General features: G+C 38.5%; 1 protein-coding gene across 9 annotated transcripts in view; it reads right to left on the bottom strand.

The window, feature by feature from the left end:
• Nucleotides 1–229: 229 nt before the first annotated feature.
• pcdh15a (protocadherin-related 15a) overlaps nucleotides 230–25903 on the bottom strand; it is a 332115-nt gene continuing 306441 nt past the window's right edge. For 5 of the 9 annotated variants that reach the window (XM_037538811.1, XM_037538812.1, XM_037538810.1 and 2 more), the window contains 7 exons: nucleotides 25350–25358; nucleotides 24760–24882; nucleotides 11643–11661; nucleotides 10469–10507; nucleotides 9447–9520; nucleotides 4160–4277; nucleotides 230–1506 (listed from right to left, as the gene is read on the bottom strand). In XM_037538811.1, coding sequence (XP_037394708.1) covers nucleotides 901–1506; nucleotides 4160–4277; nucleotides 9447–9520; nucleotides 10469–10507; nucleotides 11643–11661; nucleotides 24760–24882; nucleotides 25350–25358 — 988 coding nt within the window. In that variant the 3' untranslated portion in view covers nucleotides 230–900. Of the gene's footprint in view, nucleotides 1507–1875; nucleotides 3702–4159; nucleotides 4278–9446; nucleotides 9521–10468; nucleotides 10508–11642; nucleotides 11662–24759; nucleotides 24883–25349; nucleotides 25359–25903 lie in introns of all 9 variants that reach the window. The other 4 variants (XM_037538818.1, XM_037538813.1, XM_037538814.1 and 1 more) reach the window with 4 other exon arrangements.

The raw sequence follows: 25903 nt of genomic DNA, 5'->3' as shown, positions 1-25903 counted from the left end.
TGGGACAGGGAAGCTTTCTGTTGTGTGCCTTATCATAGACATAATACACACAATTATAAATCTTAACCAAAAATAAGAGTATTTCCAATTTATTAACAAATATGTATTCATTACATAGTTACTATTCTAATAATACTTATAATAAAATTGACTTCAAATTCTTTGATTATTTGAAGAAAACATGAGTATACAAGATAAATTACTTTAATTAATTCTCAATAAAGGATCAAAAATGCTCTGTATGCAACATAGGCAATTGAGTTATGAAAATACATATTTATATTGTATATATATATCTCTATGTTCATTTTTTTCCCAAAATATCAGGGCCATCACAGCCATTTATATTCTCGGAGTGTAAAAAACAGAACAGGAACAATTATATTGTGAGGATGCCAGTTTGCACTGTTCATTTACACAATTTTAAAAATTATCAGTTATCTGTCTGACTGGACTCAAATTGTATACAAACTCTTCAGACACAGGCATAAAAACACTGCCTAAAAACAGTTTTAGTCAGCTACATGTTCTTGACATTTGTTTCTAAAGAAAAAATACAATAAATCAAGCTCTAAATTTCTTAATGCCTACATGCCATATTCATTTGCTGATACTGCTTTCAACCAATGCATCCCATAAAAAACAACAGCCCATTCACTCACAACAATTTAGCTGAGGCTAAAATAAGTGTAATCCAATACAATCATATCCTTTGCAAAATAAAAGACTCCAGAAGTATGATCACAATTCTTGGTCGGCCTTGGTTGGTGACTAGTGCATATAAATAGGAAACAACAGAAATTTCTTTTTTTTTTGCTCTTTGAAAGAAAAAAAAGAAAAAATTAAAAACCGAAAAACAATGTGAACATGATTAAAGAAATAATAAAACAAAATAAGACATCAGAGTTTTGTCATTGGTATATGAAGGCTGTTCCAAGGGCCCATCCACAGCTCCTCCTCATCTGATAGTGTGTGGTCACTCGGAGTCTCAAAAGTCTCTTTGATCTCCTCTTTGTCCACAGATGATTCTATCTCCTGCCCACAGCACCCCAGGTCTTGGTCCAGATGGGCCTTAACAATGTTGGACTTAGGCCCTATTCTATCTGGGCCTAATATATTAGACCCTAAGGACCCACTGGAGGACCTGGTGTTGAGGTTGCTGTCAGCCACAGAAGAAAGCATGGCAGTGGATCCTATAGTGGGCCCATTATCTGAAGTGCTATTTAAAGGTAAATGCTCCTCATGTGTAACTCCTAACTTTTCCAGTTTCTTAAACTGTTTGCCTAGTCGCCCAGGAGAGCCAAGTTTTAAGTTATTCAGGTAAGGTGGCCGCCGGGTTCTGATGATAGTACCATTCTGTGCCAGGTACACTGAGCCATTGATGTTGCTGTGGCTGTTGACATTAGCCAGACGGTTCCGCTGGACATCTGGGCCACTGTCCTCTCCAGTAGTTGTGGACTCACCCTCCCCCTCCACGACTAATTTGATCCGCTTCTTTCTGCCAGTCTGAGAATCAGAAACAGAGAAATACCAAAAGCATTAGACAATTACAGTTAAAACTGCACAGCAATATTGACCTTTAGAAAAGAAAAAATAAATGTTCAAGAAATAAGAAAGACATATAAGAAGGAAGGGTGACACCACATCCAGTTTCTACAAAACAAAGTGAACAAACAAAGATAAACAACTTTCCTTTTTAAAAAGAGAAATTTTAGAAATGCACACCAGAAATGGACAGAGAATTATCATCCTTGTCCTCATGCCCATGCAGTTGTGGCAATAGTTCACTCAAAAGTACACCAGAACAGAGAAGCTGGCACAGAAGAAAGGAAATCACTGCACTTCGGAGGAGAAACTGATTCAATCTGGTCTTACTTGGGAGCACTGGCCCTCTTTTTCCTTTCTCAGAAAGCTGTGGAACTTCCAGATTCTGATTCAGCATCTGAAGTTGCTGCAGCACCTGACGCTGAGCCACTGCCAGATGTTAAGGCATCTTCATCCACCTCAGTGATGGGTGACAGCCCTCCAAATGCCTCGTCTGAACTCTCGGTCATGCTGACTTCTGTGCCGTAAGGAGTCCCTGCATATGGGCTTGGAGCTCCTTCACTTCCAGAAGCTGAGGCACTTGACCTTTGTGATGCAGCTCCCTCACTCAGCTCGCCTGAAGACTCTCTACTCTCTTCTGTAGCATCTTCTTCATCCTCCTCCTCTTCCTCCTCCTCTTCCGATCCCTCCAGCTCCTCCTCGCTCTCCTCCTCTATGGTGTCCTGGGAGGATCGAGTGATGACTGATTTGCGAGATCGACGGCTTCCTCCTGCTGATCTGGAGCTGGTGGAACTTCTCTCACTGCCACTCATTGAGACGACATCTGACCCAGCATCTTCTGAGCCAGACACTTCCTCAGACCCACTATGCATAGATCTTCCTGATTCCATCTCACTACTGCCCATGCTTCCAGACACAGACTTTTGTGAGGACCTCAGAGAAGACTGAGCTGATGATGCTTGGGATCCCATAGAGCTGCCACCAGAGCCACTGGCACTTTCTGAGGCACTAGCGCTGGATCTAGCACTACCAGAGGCACTGCCACTAGCACTACTCCGTGCACTTGATCTCTCTGAAGATCCTTTACTGGCTTCAGTGTGTGAGGATTTCATGGACGAGCGAGCAGAAGACATCTCCGATCCAGACGCTGATGCTTCAGACTCTTTCGATTCTGCGCTTTTCTCTTCATCTTCCTCCGATTCTTCTTCAGAATCTTTTTCAGTGGCAGAGCTCTTCTCTACACTGGATTCTTCCTCAGTTCCTGATTTTTCAGTTCCAGATTCTTTTTCTGTTCCAGAAGCTTTTCCAGACTCTGACTCCTCTTCTGAGCCTGACTCCTCCTCTGAGCCTGACTCTTTCTCAGTTCCAGACTTTTCGGTTCCTGACTTTGATTTGCTTTCTTCATCAGATTCCTCTGGCTCTTCTGGCTCAGACTCAGAGTCAACTGTGCTTTCGTTAGCATCATCTCTGTCCAGGTCCACTTTTAGGTAATCTTTATCATCAGTGGAAGCGGCAACACTACTCCTTTCCGATGATTCATCTTCTTCTGAACCTTTCTTCCTGCTTTCTGTTTCGGACCCACTCCCGCTAGCTTCAGGCTCACTGACACTGATGGACACTTTGGATTTCCTCTCTTCCCTTTCAGATTCAGCAGCAGACTCATCCTTCTCACTGGCGGAGCTTCGGCTGATGCTACTCTGGGACCTCCGTCTGATTTGCAGTTTCCTACCTATATTGATCCTTTTCAGGACTTTCCCTAGTCGAGCCCTAGCTGAGGACAGAGAACCATCAACAGAGCCTGTCAGGCTTGGTCCCCCTGTCAGACTATCTTGACTATCAATACGGCGTGCAGATGTCAGCTTGGCATAGTCTTTGTCCTTCTTGCCCTTCCCAAACATCATTGGGAAGATCTTGGCCTTTTTCCAAGGTGAGGTGTGAGCCTGCTCCCCTTTTTTCCCTGCAGCAAGCAGCTTACTGAGTTTCATGACAGATTTCAGCTTCTTCGCAGCTGCAGACTCCCCTGCTTCTGCCTCTTCTTCGACTTCAGCAGGAGCTTCTGGCTCTGCTGGCTCAATCTCATCCTCTGGAGGGAAGTCCCTGAATCCCACACGTTTACCGCGCCCACGCCCTCGCCCACCTCTCCCTCTGCCCCGACCCTGTAGTGAGATAATTTCCTTTGAAACGATTTCATTAGTTCAATCTGCACTAAATGTAAGGCGTTCTAATATGTACATCATTACCATGTGAATGTTAGCTTGTGTTTATGTCTAGTAATAACTGTGTTAGTGTACATGTGGAAATTAAAAGCACGTTTGAATCAAATAAACTCAATTAGTTTTTCAATGTATATTAAACAGTGTTGCTGTAAAAAAATATTTTATTTAGGTGTCACTACTGCAACTGTGCAGGTTACAGGGAAACACAGCTTTAATGCTATAAGGTCTACCTAACTCTTCTTCTAGCACTTTCAGTGTTGGATCCACACTTTCTCTATTACACATTATGAAAAATCAATTCACAAAATCGACATTTACACTGAACTCAATTTGCACCAGCCCTATTATCTCACCTCTTTGATCTGTCAGTAATAAAAAATTAAAATGTGCAATATTACCTCTGGGCCATAAGGACTGTAGTAGTAGCCATCATCCTCCATGATGGCCTCTCCATATTCATCATACATGGGAGAAATCAACCTCCTGCGGCTCCCATATGGAGGATATGCATCATACCTTTATGGGGACAATCAGAGTGCAATAATAAATAGCATGAGCCTTCAAGTCCACTTATGTGACTAAAATACTTTCAACATAAATAAACATAAAAGTAATAGATATGATACTTAACTCCGAGTGCTCATTTCACTCAGAAACAACCATTCATGAGCTCTAAAGTCAATATGTATATAGATGAACTTTCCAAAAAAATGGAAATTACAGATAAAAAAGTATGAGGTTGACCCAGTTATCTTTCTATGTATTTGCACCTCTTATGCCTATGTGAGGTCACCCCTGGCAACAGACAGAGCCACTGATCCTGGGCTTAAAAGCTTAACTCCCATTAAAGACGTTCTTGCTCTCTAAATAGCCATGGATCTTGGTTAGTCTGGGTCACTATGAAAGCTTGAGTTTTACAAATCTATTATCCTACAAAAGTGTAGGTTTTATTTGTAGTCAGAAGCCGAATGATTCTGCCAATTGAGTTTTTATTTAAAAGCACAAAGACTTGTAGCCATTTCGAAGTAACTTATACAGTTATGAGAGTTCTGCAAAAAATTAGTATAATTTATTGTGAGTGTGTGTGTGTGTGTGTGTGTATTTATATATATATATATATATATATATATATATGTATGTGTATATATATATATATATATAGATAGATAGATAGATAGATAGATAGATAGATAGATAGATAGATAGATAGATAGATAGATAGATAGATAGATAGATAGATTAAAATCTATCTAAAAAATCTAAAAAAGATTTAAAATATGTAAGAATCTTTAACATTTGAAATGTTTACTTTTACAGAAAACATGGAGAGGCCTCTTTCAGTTATTATGCTTCTAAACTGTGGAACTTAATTCCACCTTTTATTAGACAGTCAAGCTCAGTGCTCACTTTGAAGAAGCATCTAAAAACATGTCTCTTTAACTTAGCATTTAATCAAAACTACGTCATGTGGTTTTATCTTCTAATTTGGTCTAAATAAATACGTATGATTGTATAGCTGTTTTATTACCTGACTGTAAAGCACTTTGAGCTGCCATCAGCATGAATAGTGCTACATAAATAAAACATATTATTATTATTATTATTATTTTTAATTTTTACACATCATCATTGTCTAAAAGCACTTGTGAATCTATTTCAAAGGAAAGGTGTAACATGCTTTGCAAATGTTCAAAGTTTTGCATTACACAACAAGATGCTAGTTCATAAAGTACATTAACAACACCTGTGTATAAGGGCACTGAGGTTAAAGTGTTTTATGTGCAGTATGGTGATGAGAGCTCAGTCTCAGAGCACCTTGGTGGCCATCATATTCCATCTGTCCCACGTTACTGTAAGAATATCGCATATGTGTGAGACTAATTACTTAGGGCTAGGTAACAGGAGAAGCCAAAGGGAGATAAAGTGCAGTGTCTGATTCTCAGGTTTTGAAATGCCTGCTAGCCAGGGAGGCTCAGATCCTAATGAACCCACCTGGCTTAACAGAGGAAAGATGTGGGATGCTGATGGTGCTTTAAGCCTTTCATCTTGTCAAAGTATCCACGTCTCCCCTGAGTGGCTGAAGCTAAACCTTAAACATGCAGTTCAGTGCACAACATTTGCTCAGCATCTGTTCTAATGGCAATGCTGCCTAGTTCCCTCCATTCACCATATGGACTAGTATAAGTGCCACAGCTAGCTGAACACCCACTCGTCTCTGTCTCCCACTTCCTCTCTCTCTCTCTCTCTCTCTCTCTCTCTCTCTCTCTCTCTGTCTGCCACCTTCTCTCTGTGTTTGTACATCATGAGATGCTCTTTTTGCTTTTGCTCTTGTTGTGTGTTCTCAGAAAACTGTTCTCAGCTTTCAAACTGCTAGCCAAGTCAGCTTCTGTCTGTCTCTCTCTGAGGGATGGATATCATCATGGGCTCAGGTGTCCTGTTCAACACTGCATAATTGAACACATTTGGAGGAAGAGAACAGAGCAAATATAAAGGATGAGGAATTACAGATGGATAGAACAGAGCATGAAAAGAACAGAGAGAGCGGGGGCATAATGCATAAACTCTGCTCCTCCAATTGATAATTTCTTATACTTACTGTGCCATACCCAGAGAAGCTCTCAGGGCTGGAAATGTCAGGAACCATGCTCGTAATGGTTCAGTTAGAAATGAAATGTACTAAATGTCTCCCTTATCACAAATGTCACTGAGCAGCCAAGACATGTTTGATGTCAGAAATGTGCTTTTTTAGTTTTGCACTGGAGCAATAAGGCTAATGTAGCGATTGAATTACTCAAATTAGTTCTAGCAGTGTCATGGTTAATGCATAATTAATAAATAATTACTAATAAATTATACTACTAATGATTATATAAATGATTGTAAATGATTAGCACCACTTTTTTTAAATGCTTTTAATGCATTGCCCTGGTTCAGGGGTCAGCAACCCAAATGTTAAAAACAGCCATTTTTTACTTTTTTATAAAAATCAAACCTCCTTGGGAGCCATCAGTATGTGTTCATGTCCTAGTATAGGCTAAAAGATAGAAAATAAATGGAAATGCAGATTTAGTTAGCTCTGCTTTAAGCTCAGTTATAGCATCTTTTTTTAACATCTCTGGCAGGAAACCACAAAGCTAGAATAGTTTCTTGTAAAATGTCTCTAAGTGTTCAATTTTATGAGGCTGAAGTCAGCTTTTCATTTGAATTGTCCCGTTCCACCTTAAATGGTGCCTACGCCACTGGAATGTAACTGCTGCACCATTTAAGGTAGAACGGGACAATTACAACGAGAAGCTGTGTGTTTAGTGTTCAGCTAGAGTGCAACAAGTCCATTCGTCGCTGAATTATAGATGTTTATCTCAAATCTCTCTTTTTTCCTTTTGGTTAGCTACTAGCTAGGCAGATTTGTTGTCTGTGTTGCTGTGGCCAGCAGTCTATGGTCCGATCTTTAGGGTTAAAGGATGAATTAGCAGTTCTACATTAACTCCAGTGTTTAAGACCATTTATTGTTAAAACTGTTAGATCGATCTGCAGAGCTTTATTTTACTGCATAGGAGGATTATTTTATTTTTACCTAAATCTAGTTCTGCTATGGAGCCTCAACAGGGCAGTAAGAGATGTGGATTCAGAGATGTGTGTTGCTGACCCCTGCGCTAGTTTCCGCCAGAGGCCTAGTAGCTATTACAATGATTCCACATTAATGATTGTGATTAGTTTTTTGAATGATTTGACAGCTGTACTTACTTCTATCACTAAAGAAACAGATTTTGGACATCAAACACATCTTGACTGATTAACTACATTTGGGATAAGGAAGAAAATGCAAACATTTCAGTTTTTACCCAGCAATCCTTCAACTCCCTTCTCTGAACTTGAATTTTACTAGGAAAAATTATATTCTCCACCAAAAGGGCCACAGTGACAGGTGCACACAACTGTGATAAAATGTTTTTGTTCAAACAGGCCAGTCCTAATTTCACTGGAAGAGCCACATCGTTCGCAAAAGTCAAAATGTGGAATAGTTAGCGTGAGTTAAAAAGAATGATCTTTGTAAACGGCTGAACCATAGTCAACCTTCAACAGTGAACCACAGCGTTTTCATTTCAGCACAAAGCAGTCCAGGGAGCACTGGGTCATTACAAACCATAATTTCTCTCCCTCATGGTGGCAGAGCAGACATCAACAGCAATGTGAAACTGTAGGTAATTAGTTGGCAGTGCTGTCACTGCCATAGCTGTGCACTGCCCTCCTTGGCTTTGCAGCAGCTGGCGATGCAGAGAGCACAGCTCAAGAGGCTGTGCCTGCTTAATGCACATCACGCCACACCACAAATGTGAGTTAATGGACTACACTTCCATATGTAGCCTAAATTTAATGATGGGAATTTTACTGGCCCTGTGTTAAGCCCACATCTCTAGTGACTAGCTTTGATGAAAACACAGCTGCAGAGTCCCGCAGAGGGCTGCTGAAGAACAGGCCATGCAGAAAATTCACTCCTATTACAGTTCTGCTTCTACACAAGAATAACGTTATGTAATAAATACAGGTGATTTTTAAAGCTCTTGAGAGTCCACAAGTTTTTGTTGTATACTAGTGATGCAATGATATAGAAATTGTATGATACATTTCTGCATCATGATACAGAATAAAAACTGAAATGCTAACATAATTTCATCATTATTTTTTTATTATCATTTTTTTTGTAATTCCAGAAATATTATTCTTTCCCCAAATCAATGCATGTTGAAGTGACTTTCATAGAAGACATAAAAGAAATAAATAATAAACTTATAAACGAATAACTTCTAAGCAAAAGTGTAAAATATATATTACATGTTTAGCAGAAACTAGTGTTATTATGGCTGGAAACAAAACAAATGTGGATTTATAAGGCTACACCACAGCATTAAATAAACTGAGCTTTGCAAATAACTGTGGCTCTTCTGACTGAAATGAGGGTTTTCTAATGTGCCTAAACGACTCCCAGAAAACTGAATTCAATACTCTCTACAACTGAGTACTGGTACAAATCAGAAGCTATAAATATCCGTGTGGAGTTATTTGTTTCACCCGTTTAATTTGGCACTTGCCTGCTGCTTGAATCCAACCACTGCAACTTTTCTCCTCTCTCTGGTAACTGACATGCTTAGGCGATGTATTCACAAATGAGAGAGAGCAGCGCAGATATCTTATCCTCAGCAGTGTCAGCACACTGTGACCATTCAGTTCACCATACCCTGCCCATCATTGTTGTACTTGACTGGGAAACTGAAGTGTTGCCAAACACTTGGATAAATGACCAGCTCGAGCTCTTCACTCACCATTTTAAACAGCTTGCCTAATCAACTATTGAAGGCATACGAGAGTGAAGTGCTTTTTATTTGCAGGTGCCAGAGTGTAACTGCAGTATTAGATTAGATTGTAGTAGATTAATTGCATGAAATCTACTGTAGTCGATTCACAACATGTATCGTCATGTGACCCTCATATAAAAAAAATAAATAAATAACTAAATAAGTTAAAAAATGACTCATATCGTGACACCCCTGTTGTGCACTGGATTGCATTTCTAAAAATCTGGTCATCACAGACACGCATACGCCCACCCATACACACACAGTGTACAGCATAACATCTACTTTTTGATTTCTTCACAGATGCACAATGACTTTGCCATGAACTCACCCTTGATCATAGTTATAGTAGTCTTGTGCATAGTAGTCTTGTCCAGGGTCAATACCCGACTCCATGGAGAGTGCCTGAGCCAAGAGCAAAAGCAAGCATTGCATACTATGTCCCAACAAGGCAAAAACACAAACCGCAGAAACAGTGGCATGGATGGCATTTTAGAGTTAAAAATGAACCCAAAACATAACATATTACAATTCAAAAGTTTGGAATCAATGTTTTCAATAATCTTAAATCAATTTTGTTGCAGATATGTATATAATATTATTAAAATAAAATTATGGTAATGTATTTGTAATTGGGAAGAAATACAATGTCTGATTTCTGAAATATTGTTTTTGATAGTTTAAGAAAAAAACTGAACTACAATGTATTTTTTTAAATATATTCACAGTGGAAATGTGCATGTAAGATGTTGTGGGGCAAAACAGTCCCCAGCAACAACCTATTTGTTTAGATCTATAACTTTTATTATCAAATTTATTTCTGGCCATATTCCACATATGAGCATTTCTGCATATTTCAGTCACTGAGATGTAAAGATCTTGAGTTTTTGTTCTCTACAATTCTTGGAAAAGCAATTATTCTAAAAAGAACATAATTACAGTATAGTACTTATTATTTAATATCTTCTTGTTGTTTCCAAAAAATGTGAATTAATTATATAATTTGAATAAATTCTATATTAAATGAAATACCTAAAACATCTTCGATATCTAGCTTATATCATTTCAGTCTACACTACATAAGGTAACAACAAACAACAAAAGTAAATAAGACAAGCGATTCCAAACTTCTGCACGGTTGTGTATGTGATATATTAAGGATTAATATCTTTCAGTGAGTTAGACATGGAACTATATGAAGAAATGGAAGACACATAGTAGCCTGTTCACTTTGATGAATATGGTGTCAACTAGCTTATAAACTGTTGTACAGCAGCTACCTGCAGAAGACAGAATGAGTGACAGGAGAACCTGAAGAGTTTACATGCAGGTAGAGGAACACAGAGACTCTACCTCAGGCCTGAGCAAAGACGGCCTCAGCAGCTGCTGTTGCTAGCAGAGAAGCACAGTGAGGGAGTAAAGGGATAGATAAAGAGAAGAGGGAAGGGAAAAAGAAAAAAGAATGACAAGATCAAGAAAGGACGTGTAAGAAGACAGACGATCGTAAACATGGAGAGAACATCGGGAGGGACGAGACAAAATAGTGATGGATGTGTGGATTAACCCTTTAAGTAATAGAGGTATTGTTTTGCTCTACTTTTTAAATTTATATGATTAACCACAGAATTTGTTGGAGTACGTTTACATTGAGCTGTGTATCAGCACGTCTGAGTGTGCTTTTCTGATATCGTTCCATTTGCTTTGATGTTAGATGAAAAATCAATGGCAAAAATGTCGCAGATGTTTTTTCTTGCGGCAAAACAAGACTGTATGCACAACAATAACATTTCATCAAATTCAAAATGCAATATCACTTCTTTACAAACACCATTGTGGTGTCATTTAGCAGAATTTCTCAGCTTGTTTTAATGAGCGAGGTGTGAGGGATAATCTCAAAGTATATCAAGCTTTTGTTATTGTCGGCAGTAACTGTGACTTCTTAGGGTTAAGATGTAACAGGAAGTGAGGAACAAAAAGGGATAACCAAAAAGGTTACAGTGAGGAGGTACAGTGGGATAGAGGAGACAGCAAGTCAGGGAAAAGCTCCTGCAGGGAAATGAAGAACAGCACAGTGGAGTGGAGAATCTACTGGCTTAATAAGTTGACATTAGAAGAACTCAAATGTTAAAGTTGAATGAGGAGGAAAAGGGCAAATCTGGCAGAAGTATGCAGCGTATAAGAGCTGAACCCAGCACTGACATAATGTCTTCATACATCTCTTCCCTTCACCTATCTCAAGGAAATAATGTAAAGCATGGACACTGCCACTCGGCAGAGATTAGATAAGGCTTTTCAATAACAACACTGTCCTCATATCTTTACCACTGCGTAAAAATGGAGGTAATGGCAGGCTTTTCTATCTCTCCCTCCATCTCATTGAGATTCCAGGCTAATTCTCCCTCAGGCACTATTGGCAGATTAGAGTGATGAGGAACAAGGAGCTTTCCTACCTTACATGAATAAATATGAGCAGTCCTCAAATAAATAAAGCATTTCACACCAGTTAACAAACAGAAGAAGGACATACCTCTCTGCCATATCCACGCCTGGCACGCGATGGGGAAGAAAAAAAAAAAGATTAGAATAGAAGCTTATATTGTGCTGTCCAGTTAAATGACTCTATTGTTGTTTTTATTACTTACTGTGCTCTTACAGTATGTGCTTATTCAGCCATTGAGTTTCTTTTGCGTCTGACTGAATCAGCATTTCAATTCTCACTATTCACCATTATCAGAGTGTCAAGAAAAGACCAGACTATGGAAATAGAGTTGGTGAAGTGGTGATGAAAATCGTTTACACACAGAATGCACCTAGAGTGGGAGCACATGATGTGCTGACACAAGCAGTTTACCACCAAACAACACCTTGGGGTCCGTTTATCTCCCTTTTCTACATAATTTTATACACACAGGCACACATACGCACACATGCATATGCACATTTGTTTTTGTACAATTTTCAGTCACACATAGGTCCCATAACTGTTATATATACAATACTGTTCAAAGGTTTGGGATCACATGTCATGTTAAAAAAATATTTTATTCAGTAATAACTGCAGTTATTATAGTTATGCCATAATAAAGACAGAAATACTACATAAACTAGACACCAGGAGATTTTTTAATTCAGTTTTTCAACTTTTTTGGGGACATCAAGAAGTTATTAAATGATAAATAATACACAATAATAATACATTTATAGTTATTTCTGCCTCAGATTTGATTTTCATGTTTCAATTACATTTTTGATGTTCATTACATTATAAGCTTATTGTCAATGTTATACAGGTCTCTAATTAAGGTATCATCTACAGCTCTGTTAATCATTCTGGACACATCTAACATGTCTTCATTTATTTACAGCTTCCTAAAATTCCTATAATGTTGAAGAGTAAAAGCTCCATAAATGAACTAATTTTAGTAATTTACCTGCAACAAAATTTTGTTTATATACACTTTTGAATGGTAGTGTATGTAAGTACCTATATGACAAATTTCTATGCATTTTCTAACCCTAAAATCAATAGTCACCGAAATCTTTTCTGTAAGTACATCACTAAAACTTCTCTCAATCTGCCCAAACCACATCCAAGTCTTCACTAAAGTCACCCAGACTTGCCAGTTTGATCGTAAACTACAAAAATGAATAAAACTTCAGCATTTCCTAGGATTCCTAGTGTTAGCAATGTAAGCCTCATAGTTACAGTGGTAAGGGAAAGAACCTTACAATGTAGACACCAAACATGTCTTGGCAGATTTGTCTGAGGTAAGTGGAAAATAGTGTGTTTGATTTTTTACTAAATTACTCCTTCAACCTTAGTAAACCTAAAACGAAATGGTTTTACCCCTTCACTTTAAAATATGAACATTCTTAAATTATTAAAATTATTAAAAAAAACAGGTTAGCCCTGTTTTCATCTGGTTTTCAAAGAAACATTTGTTTGAAAAGAAGAGAAAGATTTGGTTTCCAAACATTTTTGTCATAAAAATGTGTGAAAACAAACACACACACCCCTACCCCATACACAGACACACACATACAGAGACACAGACACAGACACAGACACACACACACACACACACACACACACACACACACACACACACACACACACACGTTCTTCACAAATGAAAACAAAAGCTCAAGTTCATAACCCAAACTGTTTAACTTGAACTTGAACTTGAACTTGAACTTTATTCAGTACTGCCTGGAGCATTCAGTCAGCAATATACAGTGAAAAGCAAAAATATTGAGATAATAATGTGAAATTGGTTATTTTTGTAATATATTTCTAAATTTTGTATTCTGGGTCAAAAGATGAGCCTAAAGCACAGAATGTGAGCTTTTATTGCTGGCCAGAGTTTTCATATAATACTTGTAAAGTATAATTATATATATATATATATATATATATATATATATATATATATATATATATATATATATATATATATTTTTTTTTTTTTTTTTTTTTTAAATAATAATAATTATTATTTATTTATTTATTTTCTTTGGTGATTTTGGATTTTTTTTTCTCCTCCCAATTCAGTTCAGCAAAAGTGTTGGGACAAAAGTATGAAATATTATTATGATTGTTCAAATGTTCCTTAATTGAAAACCTAAAAATTCTATAGTTCAGATCAGATCAGAGTTTACACTGTTTTTACTGTGTATCTCACTGTACTGTTGTAATACTGACTTGGTGTAATGGAGTGGATGCAGCAATGCAGCAATCTCTCCACTCCCCTGCTTAAGTCATCATTCAAACATACTGAAGCTCAAACATACTGATACTTCTGAAAATGTTTAAGAGCTACAAATAAATAATACAGCAGAAGAGGAGAACTTTCTGTACACTTCTTTGAGTCTTCAGGGTCAAGAACATGTTAGTTCTACTTAAGTTTAGTTATTACTCTATGAGAAAAAAAAGATTTAAGTAAAAATAATGACTGTTGTAGATAATGTAGCAGGACTGAGAATAAAGACGTCCTCTTAGTCCTATGCATAGAATCTGCTGATGCTGTCTGAAATGCTCTTTTTGCTTACTCTAAAATTGGTGACTACCTTGAATAAATTGGGCCTTTTGGCTTTTGTTTGTCTCCAGGCATGTTGTTATCCTCTAGTGTTTGGCTGCGATTGTGTGCAACCAATGCAGTAAACATATTCACCCAAATATGCTGTGTGTCCAGTATTTGTTTGTGTGAGTCAATATTACAGTGACGAAGCAAGAAAGGCAAAAACGGCAAAGCCCCTTGGCCTTAATGTACAAATGCAATTGCTCTCTTTCTCTGTCTCTCTCCCACAAACATCTACGCCAATGCTAGCCATCCTGATTAAACAATGCAAATATACTGACAGATTTAAAAAAATAGGACACAAAAAATTGTTGCTGCTATGTTTCAACTACTACCTTTATATTAACAGGAAACACAATTACCTTTAAAGGTCCATTTTAGTTAACATCTATATTTCCCTTCTATTTTTTAAATTCGAGTTTGAGGTAGTATGTAAAAACTGTTAAAGTTTCATCAAATTTTGTTCACTTTCCTTGCAATTTATATTTTAAAGCTGCAACAACAGCCCATATTAAACTGTTTTTTGGGTGTCACAAAAACAATAAATTCACATATATCCTCCTATTTGGCCAAATCAGTTTAATCTTGCTTGTTTGCACTGAATTGGACTGCTTTTTCAATAAGTTGCAAAACAGGCCAGCAAATCAGAACAAAGATCATTTACATGTATCAGCCATTAAGGCACAGTAACAAAATGGCCTGCTTAATTCTAAGGGATAAAGAGAAGTTGGGAGGAAAAGAAAAGACAAGAAAAGAAAAGATTAAATCAAGCAGTGTTGATATGAGTGATGCTGTAAGTGCATGCTGGTTTATTTGTAAGAGGTATGAAGGTGATATTAATAGGAAAAGAGTGGACAGAGGAGAGGTAGGAGGAGAGGTAGGAGGAGAAGCTGAGGGCAGTAATGCAGATGGAGAGACACAGGCAGAGAGAGAGAGAGAGAGAGAGAGAGAGAGAGAGAGAACAGGGGAGTGAACAGGAGTGGTGTCAAAGGCAGACGGATCAATCGGCTAATTAGCTCTGTCGCCGGTGCACACAGACATCACAGCCTCGCTTTCCCCCTGCTGAGCAGATCTGATCACGCATACAAAGTGACAAGTCCCTCAGGACCTTACCCTCCAATAACCTCTCACACACCCATATATATCCTCCCCACTCTCTCACACACCTAGCCTAATCACACCAAGCACTCTCTGCTACTCTTCTCATTACAACATATGCTATAAAACACAACAAATCATGTACCATCTAATTTTCACTAATCATTAGGATGTTTCGAGCACCAGATCTGGTGAAACATTTGACAGAAAAGTAACAAATATCAAGAAAATAATTTCAGAAATCTGTCACAAGTGAAGAACAAGCCATTTATCTCAACATATTTAAAGGAACACTCCAGTGTTTTACAATCAAATCTGCCACTTCTGCAGTGCACGGTTGCTGACAATGAACAACAATTTTGATCCATTTCCATTATTCTTACAACACTTCCAGGCATTCTTTGGGAAAATGTATTTGTAAATTAAGCTGTAAATCTGCATAATGTGCTCTTTCAGAGATGGGACTAGTTTCCCCAAAGGGAATAATTTGTGGTAATGTGGTACCCAGGTAGCGGTGTACGTGGTCTTTTCGCAGATTTCTGACTGATACCAGATGGTACCTGGGCACCAGAAAACCTTTAGGGAAGTGAAAGTAACCAGAATGGCTTTGAGCTAACTCCAGGGTGTAAAAGGGTCTCAGCCTGACTCATGCATTGTTAAAGTGTAAAGGTTGCAGTTTTGAATATGTGTTATATAGTCGTGTATTTCAAACATTAGGGCTTCTGTTATCATTTTGTTTTATATCAAGTATGTTCAGTTCAGAGGACTGAATATTAATGAATAATTATGGAAATCAATCATACACTACAGATCTGAAACACATGAGATTATGTTGAAAGCCACTGTAATATTAATTTTATTGAAGTGTCCAATAAGGGATATGCACAATCTGATATGATTCTAACTAGGGATGCAAATAACTAACCAAGTAACTGTTAACTAACACATAAACAGTTGTTTGACCAGTGCTATTTGAAAAGGTTAGTTTATTTTTACTTCATTTCCAATAAACAACAGTTCCCATTTAAATATGTGAATTTATCATTCAAGTTGCAGAACATTTTTAAGTTGTATGCATGAGGGAGTATTTTGACTGATTTTGCTCGACAGGCCTACTAAAAAATGAACATGTAGCTAAAAATAGTGTGACTTTTCAAGAGGACAACATCATAACCACAATGAAGTAGCACATTGAAAGCAAACATCTCTGAGCAATCAGAAACACAACCGTGTTCTCAGAGAGAAAATGTGATCAACAGCAATGTGAGGAATTCACACATAGGTGTTCAAAATTATAGAGAAGGACGTGGGGGGACAGTGATGGCTACTGATGGTACACTGAGCCAAAGCTGGTCCAATTATTGGTATTTGTATTTGTTTGAAATTTGTGAGCTAGTAATGAGTGGAAAATATAACTTTAGAATTTTAGAATATACAATTTTCAGTAGCCAATTATTGTACATTCCAGGCATTTCATAATATATAGTTGTCAGAACCTAAGTTTAAACAAAACTGCATTCCTATGTAGGATATGTTCAATACCGTTTCAGACCATTTAAAACATATACATGCTGATGTCTGGCCTCACCTATCAGTATACTATGTGTCAAGGCCCAAACAAGCATCACATTTCAATGTCTCATTGTGTTAGTACAGAATGCAGTTGATTATAATGCTCATAAATGTGTACATATAAAGTATATGTGAAGTATTTAAAATGACTTTGATTGCGACTCAGCTATCCATTTAATAATTGATATTTTGATGAGTCACCACTTGGATTTTAGGCTTGTAGTTAATCACCAACTAAGGACAGTCAGTTACTGGTCAAAATAATTTGCTAAAATGGGCATCCTTTAACTTATGTGGTGTTAGGGTCCATGTACCCTTGCCCAAAATAATGACAAGAAATATAGCAAGGAAAATGAAAAATTAACTGCTCTTTACACATAGAAGTAACAGAAACCATGACTATAATATGTAGCATTCATATTCCAGCGTGACGCATGTTTCACTTTTTTTTTTTGTAGATACAGCAGATAGAGCAAAGCTATACACGTCAAACATATAAATGCATATACAAAATGTCATACAGCCTGCCAATAAGCCTGAACCACAGACCTGCTTTCTGCGCATTTGTGAGCATAACTGCATGTTTACTTCTGGTTGGAGTGACAGGAAATTTTCCATTTGGATAAACAAAATACAACCCCTTATTCTATTTCTGTTTGTAACTTGATTTTATATTTAATTTCTGACAATATAGAATGATAATTTTTCCAATGACAACATTGGAACCAATAATGAGAATTCACCCATTTTCCAATGTTTCAGTACTAGTTTTGAAAGGAAATCTGAATGACCACAGCTATCCAAACATTTTAGACATATCTGCCTCATTATTTCACAAAGATATACACCGTATTTAACATTCAATGTAGTTTGCCTTTTATTAGAACAAACCTCGTTTGCAAGAGCAAATAGGAATGTGTACATACACATCACAATGCATTATCTCATTTCTCTGTCATGTCAGTCTTAATTTCCTATTGCATATCACAACAAACTGTGCCCCAGTCAATTGACTCCCTGTGTTTCTCTATCATAAGACACATTAAAGCCTAAAAACTATGAATAATATTTCAATATGTTTTTCACATAAGAAGTCAAATTCTGACAGATTAGGATGCAATTCAAATGAATAATCATAGCCTTCGCAAATATCTCAGGCTCTGAAACACACAAATCAACTCAGATTTAGTAAAGGAATCATTTGGACTCCACATTTAATAATGTGGCCTGAATAGATGTCATCAGGCTCATGGGAGGGTGTGTGCAGTAGGAAAAGAAGGGTGCTTTCTGTGTACACAGAGAGCTATTCATCTGAAGGCGCCCTGAGAGATTGATTGTGTTCTTGCCGGAGCTGAATGCAGCTGGCTGGTGGCAGGGCACACTTTTCCTGTCATCAAACCCACTGCCTATTATCTCTATTGTTTGAGCTCAGTGCACTGCTTGACTCTTCTTTGATTTCCGAAAGGGCAAAAACATCCGCAAAAGTGTACAAAAACAGGCCGACCTGAGGAGGTCTAACGCCGTTTGACAGTTCTTTAGAATAGCTATTGAGTACGATAAGTATGCTGGCGAGGAAAAGGGGCACCACAGAGGCTGTGAGAGATTAAGATGAAGGAGATTAATAAGCACACAGTAAGCGAACAGAAGCTGAGGGCAAAAGATCTATTCGCTTTTGTCCACTACTAAAGAGCAATTGAGGAGGAGTGCATAAGGAGAAGGATGTAAATGTTCAACAAGAATGTTCAAATCACAGCAGAACAAGGACAAGAGGAAACACACATGCACACAATGGACCTGTGGTCGAACCATTATAATGCACCTTCATTCTGTACAGCAGTACAGCCATTGATATCACTGTTAGAATCTTTTTGAATATATGTGAACATAGACACCACACATATTGTCATATGTGTGCACTGATGACTTTTTATCACATGATACCAATTCTTGGATTCAGGATATCCATCAATACAATTCTCCAATTTAAATACATTATATATCTATTTTAAGTTATTTTGGCATTCAAGGATTTTTAAAAGGAGGCACAATCAACAAGCATTTTATAGTCTTCCTATTCTTCAAATTTATTCTTGGGCTATGAAGACTAACTGATCACTGCAGGTATCTTAACTTCAACTTACTATCTAAAAGACTACATTAAATTGATGAAAATGTAATAATATAATAGTATAATATAATAGTATAATATAATAGTTCATTGCTACCAAGGGTGTGTGAAGCACACAAGAGTTAGAAAAGTACAGGGCTTATGTTCTGATGCGCTGTCATGGTTTGTTAAAAAATGGGGCTTTTATTTTGACATACTACAGCACTTTGTAGATAAACACATGGTGCATTTCAAACTGTCAGACGAACACCCATTTGATCATCTTAAATAAACAAGTTAATCTCTATTGGGATCACTTAATCAATAGCTGTATGTAGAGCATGTAGTTCCATCAATAAAAGCAAGACAGAATTTGATGATTATCGCATTTTAGAATGACACTTTTCCATTTCAAAGCAACTGTGTCATACAAGCAATATCAATAGCGGATCGGTTATGTCTGACAGATAATCAATCCAGTTAATAAGGTCAGTATCGGTGCTGATACCATTCTAGTCTATCAAATTGGTGCATTCCTACCAGAAATCAGTCTTGTTAAGTCACACAGTAAAAACATCAAAAAAAAAGAGAAAATATTTTTTTCAGAAATACTTTCAAGAAACTTGCAAAGATATAAAAAATAGTGCTGGATAGAATATCCATAAAGTTCAGTCAGAAAGAGACAGGACTTGATGGGAAAAGTGTGTGTGATGGTCTGAATCAGGACTGGAGTTAGCCGAGTCTGAATCCTCTGCTGAAGAGTTTGAGGATTGTGAGTCCATTTGGCTTGCATCATGGTTTTCTTCTTCAGACTCAGTCTCATGCTCTGTTAAAATCACACTGTTAGGTCTCTTTCCCTCCACTTTGTTATTTCTTTCTGTGTGGCTGGAATGGCTACTGGTAGATTTGTCCACATCACCCTCATTATGAGAGTATTTAAGTATCCCTCTGTGATCCCTCCTCAGCCCCTCAGGTTCTAAAGGCACAGGGTGGAGTTTGGCAAGCATATCCCTGACTAGTGATAAGAGAAAAGGTGGAGGTATAGGAGGAGGAGGGGTGGAGGTGCGGAGAAAAGGAGGCGGTGAAAGGGTGCTACGAGAAAGGGCGGGTGAAAAAACAGTGGGTGTGGATGGAGGGGAAGGAGAAAGAACAGTGGGCGTGGATGAAGGAGGAGAAGAAGAAAGAATAGTGGATGTTGCTGGAGGAGAGGATGCTGAAAGAATAGTGAGTGGGGCAGGAGAAGGTGGAGGTGTGGTGTCTGGAGAATCCGGTATTATCTCCAGTCGGACCTCGCAGGGCTCCACCGTGACGTAACTGGATATGCTGGAGCTGAACTTCCTCAATACTGGCGGGGTGGGACGCTGGGCAGGGGGGAGAGGAGGAGTCTCTCCATCACTGCCGGTGATGATGATGCAGGGGGGCACATCCTTTCCCACCGACATGGGACTGTAAGGAGGGCTGATGGTGGCCAGGAGGTCGTCCAGGTCGAGTGAAGCACGAGGCGTCCTCTCTGCCAGAGCCTGTTGCTCAAATTGCCTGGCCTGCTCCCTGACCGACAGCTTGGTGCTCCGGCCACTCAGCACCTCCATATCAACATCCAGCTCTTCCCTGTTGTCTTTAAGTCCCACTTTCAGCCCCTCCTCTGTCTCCTCCCACTGTGAAGGGTCCCAAAGGGCCGGACGCTGGTCATAAATCCTACCTCCTCGAATGCGGGCTGGAAAGGACCAGGAGAAGACCTGACTTCCCGAGCTCATAGGGGATAAAGGATCAATGTCCCGGAACCTGTCCAGTCTGTGGCTCTCAGTGCTGGTGTTAGGGCTACTGGCTGTCCCGTCCTGGTACAATAGGTTTTCAGTGATAAATGGGTGCAAGTCACACAAGAAGGTAATATTGCTCTCAGACTTGTGCAGGTTACTATGCAGCATGCCATTGATGGCACACTGCTTATGCTCAACAACTGCGTCACAAGCCAAGGCGCTAATGAGTCTCCTCAGATCAGCCTCCTCAATTACTGATTTCCTGTGACTGGTGCAGGCAATGAGATGAACACAAAGAAGAAAAGACTTGTGAAAAAGAGATGTGTATACAGTGCAATGGAAGGATACAACAGGGAAAAAAAGGAGGAAAGGAAGGGAATTTGTTGACTGAGCTATTTTCCGAAGGCTTTGTGTAGATATGTTGAGCTGGACGCTCTAACTCGCATTGTAGCACTGGTATGCTCAGTAACACTGCCATGGAGCTTGGGGTTAGTGACATGATGACTAGTTACTGTTATTGTGAAAAATTTAAAGACAGTATCGTGGATGTTGTGGATATCATCAGTACTTAAAGAACACTGACCAACTGCATCTCTCAGTTAAAAGAGGTTCAGCTGGCAGCTCCAAAGCAATGTCTTTTTCCTTCTTCCAGGACAGAAATTCAAAAAGTAATATGATCATGAGATTAAAAAAAAACAAAGTCTAAACCATCAAAAATTGACCATTTGAAGGGTTTCTGCAGGCCACCACAAAAATATTGTGATGCATACTGTGTATTGTGAAAATGTAATAATATATTTTTACGACATCGATAATACTTTTCTAGAGCTATTACGAATGTTACACCGATTCTATGCAATATTACAATGTTTGTTTTCTGGAATATGGGAAATGTAATCCATGATGGGTTCTCAAATGCATATTTCAGAAAGCCTACAGTTTTGGGCATGAAGCAGAGCTCCACTCATGCTCCCTAACACACAATGACAAAGAGATTCATACTACAGCAGTGTTACTTATGCATATGGGCATACGCCATCTCTAGGCTTATTCATTGTTACACGTACACAGACTAAGGCAATAGCCAGTCTCAAGGTGAAGGAAGTGTGAGTACTACTTTGGCATGAGGAGAGCACAGAAACACTAATGATGCGAGGGGTTGCAGATGATGCCTTTGTACATCATTACGATTAAATACAGATGCACTACACACAAGAAGCTTTGCTCTTTCTGCACCACTTACAGCGTGTTTTTTCCTTCTTTAATTCTTCTTTACCCATTAAAAACAGACCTGTGCCTTTTCTCAAGCATTAGGCAACAATACAAAAGCAGGACTATTAGGATGAGACATGAACTACAAGCCACGAGTGCATGGAGGGCAGTATTGTTAAAATTCACTATTAGTAGCAAAAAGTGAAGGCTGAACAAGAGGGCTGTCTACAGAGAGAGGCAGAGAGAGAATAAAAATGTAAATAACTTACTGCAGTCTGAGTTGAGAGCAAAAGGAAAGAAATGAAATGGACAGAGAGAGAAAGACACACGCAGAGAGACACAGACAAACAGCAGGTGAATGTGAGCAGAAGCAGACAGACTGACAGAATACGAGACCCACACATGCATTTATATGAACAAAAGGAAAAAGACAGGTGGAATGCCTTCTTTTAGACTTTCACTTGATGCATGTGTTATGTATGAATATGGTAATTACCCATGTGTTAATAAGCACTGATATAAATAACCAATGGGTGAATATGTGGGGTATTAATTTATTATTAATTGTTATGGAGGCATTAATGACAAAACTCTGAACTTTAACCCCTTAAAAGGCCAGGGCTCGTCAGTGGGCCCAAAGTTTTATTGCACAATTCTATAAACTAAGAATAGCTCTGCCAGTTTGCATTTGCATAACGGTGATTACAAAGTCCAGGATTGTAAACTGGACTCAAAATCTGAAGTTGAAGACCTCTAAGCTACTTAAATAATGCAGTAAGATAATAGAAAGATTTAGAAAGTTTAAATGAATGAAAAGTCAAATGTCTAACCATGTCCAAATATTTTTTGCTAACACATCCAAGACACATACATGGATGCACACATTCCCAGAAACGTTTGCTTTTTAGCCCACTGAAGATAAGGGAAACTGCTCTGGCTATATCTTTATAACGTAACAGAATAACAAAAAACATATTTGGCCCTGTGTTTGAGTTAGCAGCTGTATTTATTCTGATTACATGAAATCATGAATGTTTACCTGTGGGAGAGGCAATTATGTCTCTGCTGAGATCTCAACCATCAACATTTCATTACACGTTTAACTTGGCAGTGGGACCCTCTCGCACTTAATGGCCAAGATATGTTAAGCAATCACACTGACCATAAAGTGGACAAAAGCAAATCTAATTTAATCCAGACCTGACTGCCAATGGCACAGAGGAATGATATGTTTTGCTTTCTGAGAGAGCCATAAATGGACTTTATAGAAGAAAACCTCATCTCTCTTCTAAGTGATGGATGCACTCACTACTAAGCAGTTAAAGGCCATCTTGGCCAGCTTTCACTTCGTCTTGCCTCATGGATTCATTACTGCATTCCCAACTGGTAGGTGTTTCTCTGGCCATTTTTCAGTTGGACCACCCAGCATGCTCTAATAAGCAAGGACAACTAAATGTGCAGGGCGGAGAAACTGAAGGAAGTCATATCAGTCACAAAGCTCTAGATAATGATATTGACGTTGATACTACATCCAGAAAGTACACTACTAGAGAAATGCCAGACTGTATTTGGAGGTCAAAGTAAAATCCTACGCGATTCAAAATGCTTTGCATCACAATAAATCACTCCTATGTTTATTTATTTATTTATTTATTTATATTATTTTAAATCAAAATTGTAAATCTATTGAAATTAGAGACATTTTTTCTTTTAAATGAAAATAATATCATTTCAGTGTTACAAAAAAAGAAAGGAATAAAGATATTCTAGTTCAAACAATAGGCTGTAGGAGAATTAATCTATAAGATCCAAACCTAATCAGATCATGGTAGGAAAATCAAATCTACTGTTTGAACCGGTCTTGAAGTAATCAAATTTTCGCAGTGACATAGACCATCACATACATTCTGAAATAATCACATATCCATAGAATGCACTAGAATGTGAACACTCATTCATTTTTCTCGCTAACCACATACTCACAGGACACAGTTGACCCGACTGTTCACGTTGGCTTTGGTCGAGTTCAGAATGCCATTTCTCAAATACATGTTGGGCAAATTTCAAGGTCAGGTCCTCACGGTTCACCTTACTTCATTCCACCTGTCTACTTCATTACGTTACGACAGTTTTTCTCTGGCATATTGGAGTCAGACAGTGATGGTGTTGACAGAATTTAGCACCAAGGTTCACGAGGCCCACATAACAACATGGACTGATGGATGAAATATAACAGTGAATTGATCCAAAAGAGTATAGTTTTAGATGTCTACATTTAATGTGTTTGGACAAAAATATATATTCAATATGGTATATTTAAAGAACTTTTTGCATTAAACAGATGGAGGCTAACATCTTGCTATAGCACTGGACTAATTGGATGATGAATAACTCATCACTATATGCTAATTTAAGCAGTGCTATCCTTCAATGTTTTATTTGTTATGTTGGGTGATGATGGGCAGAGCCGGGCCAGTTTTGGACAGAATTATGTTCGAAATTTGATGATGGTGTTTGGGACAGGATTAGACAAAATTCTTAGGGGCTCAAGTCAAGCTCAAAGTTTGATACTATGGGTTGGAACTGGTCAGGGGGGCAGTTGGACAAAAAAGTTATTGAGTTGTACTGGGTTTCAGACAGAAAGTTATTGGACTATACTGGGTTTCAGACAAAGTCTATCTATCTCTAGATAGATAGATAGATAGATAGATAGATAGATAGATAGATAGTTTATTGATCCCGAAGGAAATCTAGCATACCTATCACACACACACACACACTTACTTATTTTTCAAAGAACAGTACAGACATTCGACTCACATTTTGCTGTCTCCCAGCTCCTCGTAGAGATTGGCCTGAGCTGGAGGTGGAGCAGGAGCTGCTGACTTGCCAGCAGGAAGTGCCATCTGGATGCGGGCGGTTTTGGCACATTCGGCCTGTCTCCTGCAAAAAATATCAATAAAGTTTCTCACTTTCAACAGGTCACTCACAGGCACCAGACAAGCCCTTCCTTGTTGTTGATGCCAAAGTCTGCTAGCAAGAGTACAGACCAAATTAAGTTCCTCTAACTCCAATATGCCCTGTGTACGCATGCTTTAATTAAAGTGTGGAAATTGTGGCCTATAATTCAGGACGTTCCACACTGAGCTCAGCCGAGGTGAAGAGAGTGATTATCAGGAAAGTGAGCATATTTCTTTTGTACTCTGTGATTGTGATGAAATCTGAGAGCAAGTCAGTGCTGCTCTGTTTCAAAAGGATCTATAACTGTGTTAGAATGAATAGCAGGAAGGAGAATCTCCTGCATTCATCACTTCTGTTCAAGCTTTTGGTGTGCTCACATGTAAAGGGCTGAGTTGACTGATAAGGAGTTTTTCAGAGAGTAATTAATGAAACATATGAATAGCACTTACTCTTTGAATCTGATGGAGGGGTCCGAACACAGCCACAATGGGGTGGGAGAAAGAAGAAGAAAAATAGAAAAGATGAATGAAAAGGGATAAGTAGTATTGTCAGATAATTAGCTCAGCAGTATTTCCTTATCAAAACATGACACAAAGTATAAATTAAAAATGGGGACTTCATAGGCTTTTCCCAGTGCCAAAGCGAAGTTGCTGAAGTTTAATAATAATGTGGAGACGCTTTCATGTTGCTTTAGATGAATCCACTGCTGCAGGTGGTGGAATGCACATTATTCCTCCCCTCTCCACTCCCCACATGGTGATAAGCTGAGGCTGGAGAATAACCCATACTTATCACACATCTCTCTCTACTGCACTGCTGAGAGCTGATTTCTCTCTCAGCAGCAACCTCTCTCTGTCTCTCTCTCCAGCCTCTGATGCTCCTTTCTGAAGCCTCTCTCTCCCCATCTCTCTCTTCCTCCATCGTTCTCCAAGTTTGACCCAAAGCCACATGCTTAGTATTAGAACGTCACACAGCAACTTTATCTCTGCTTCTGAGCATTATT

The sequence above is a fragment of the Pygocentrus nattereri genome, chromosome 5, assembly GCF_015220715.1.
Source record: "Pygocentrus nattereri isolate fPygNat1 chromosome 5, fPygNat1.pri, whole genome shotgun sequence".
NCBI classification, from domain to species: domain Eukaryota; kingdom Metazoa; phylum Chordata; class Actinopteri; order Characiformes; family Serrasalmidae; genus Pygocentrus; species Pygocentrus nattereri.
This window is presented reverse-complemented; position numbering and strand designations above follow the sequence as displayed.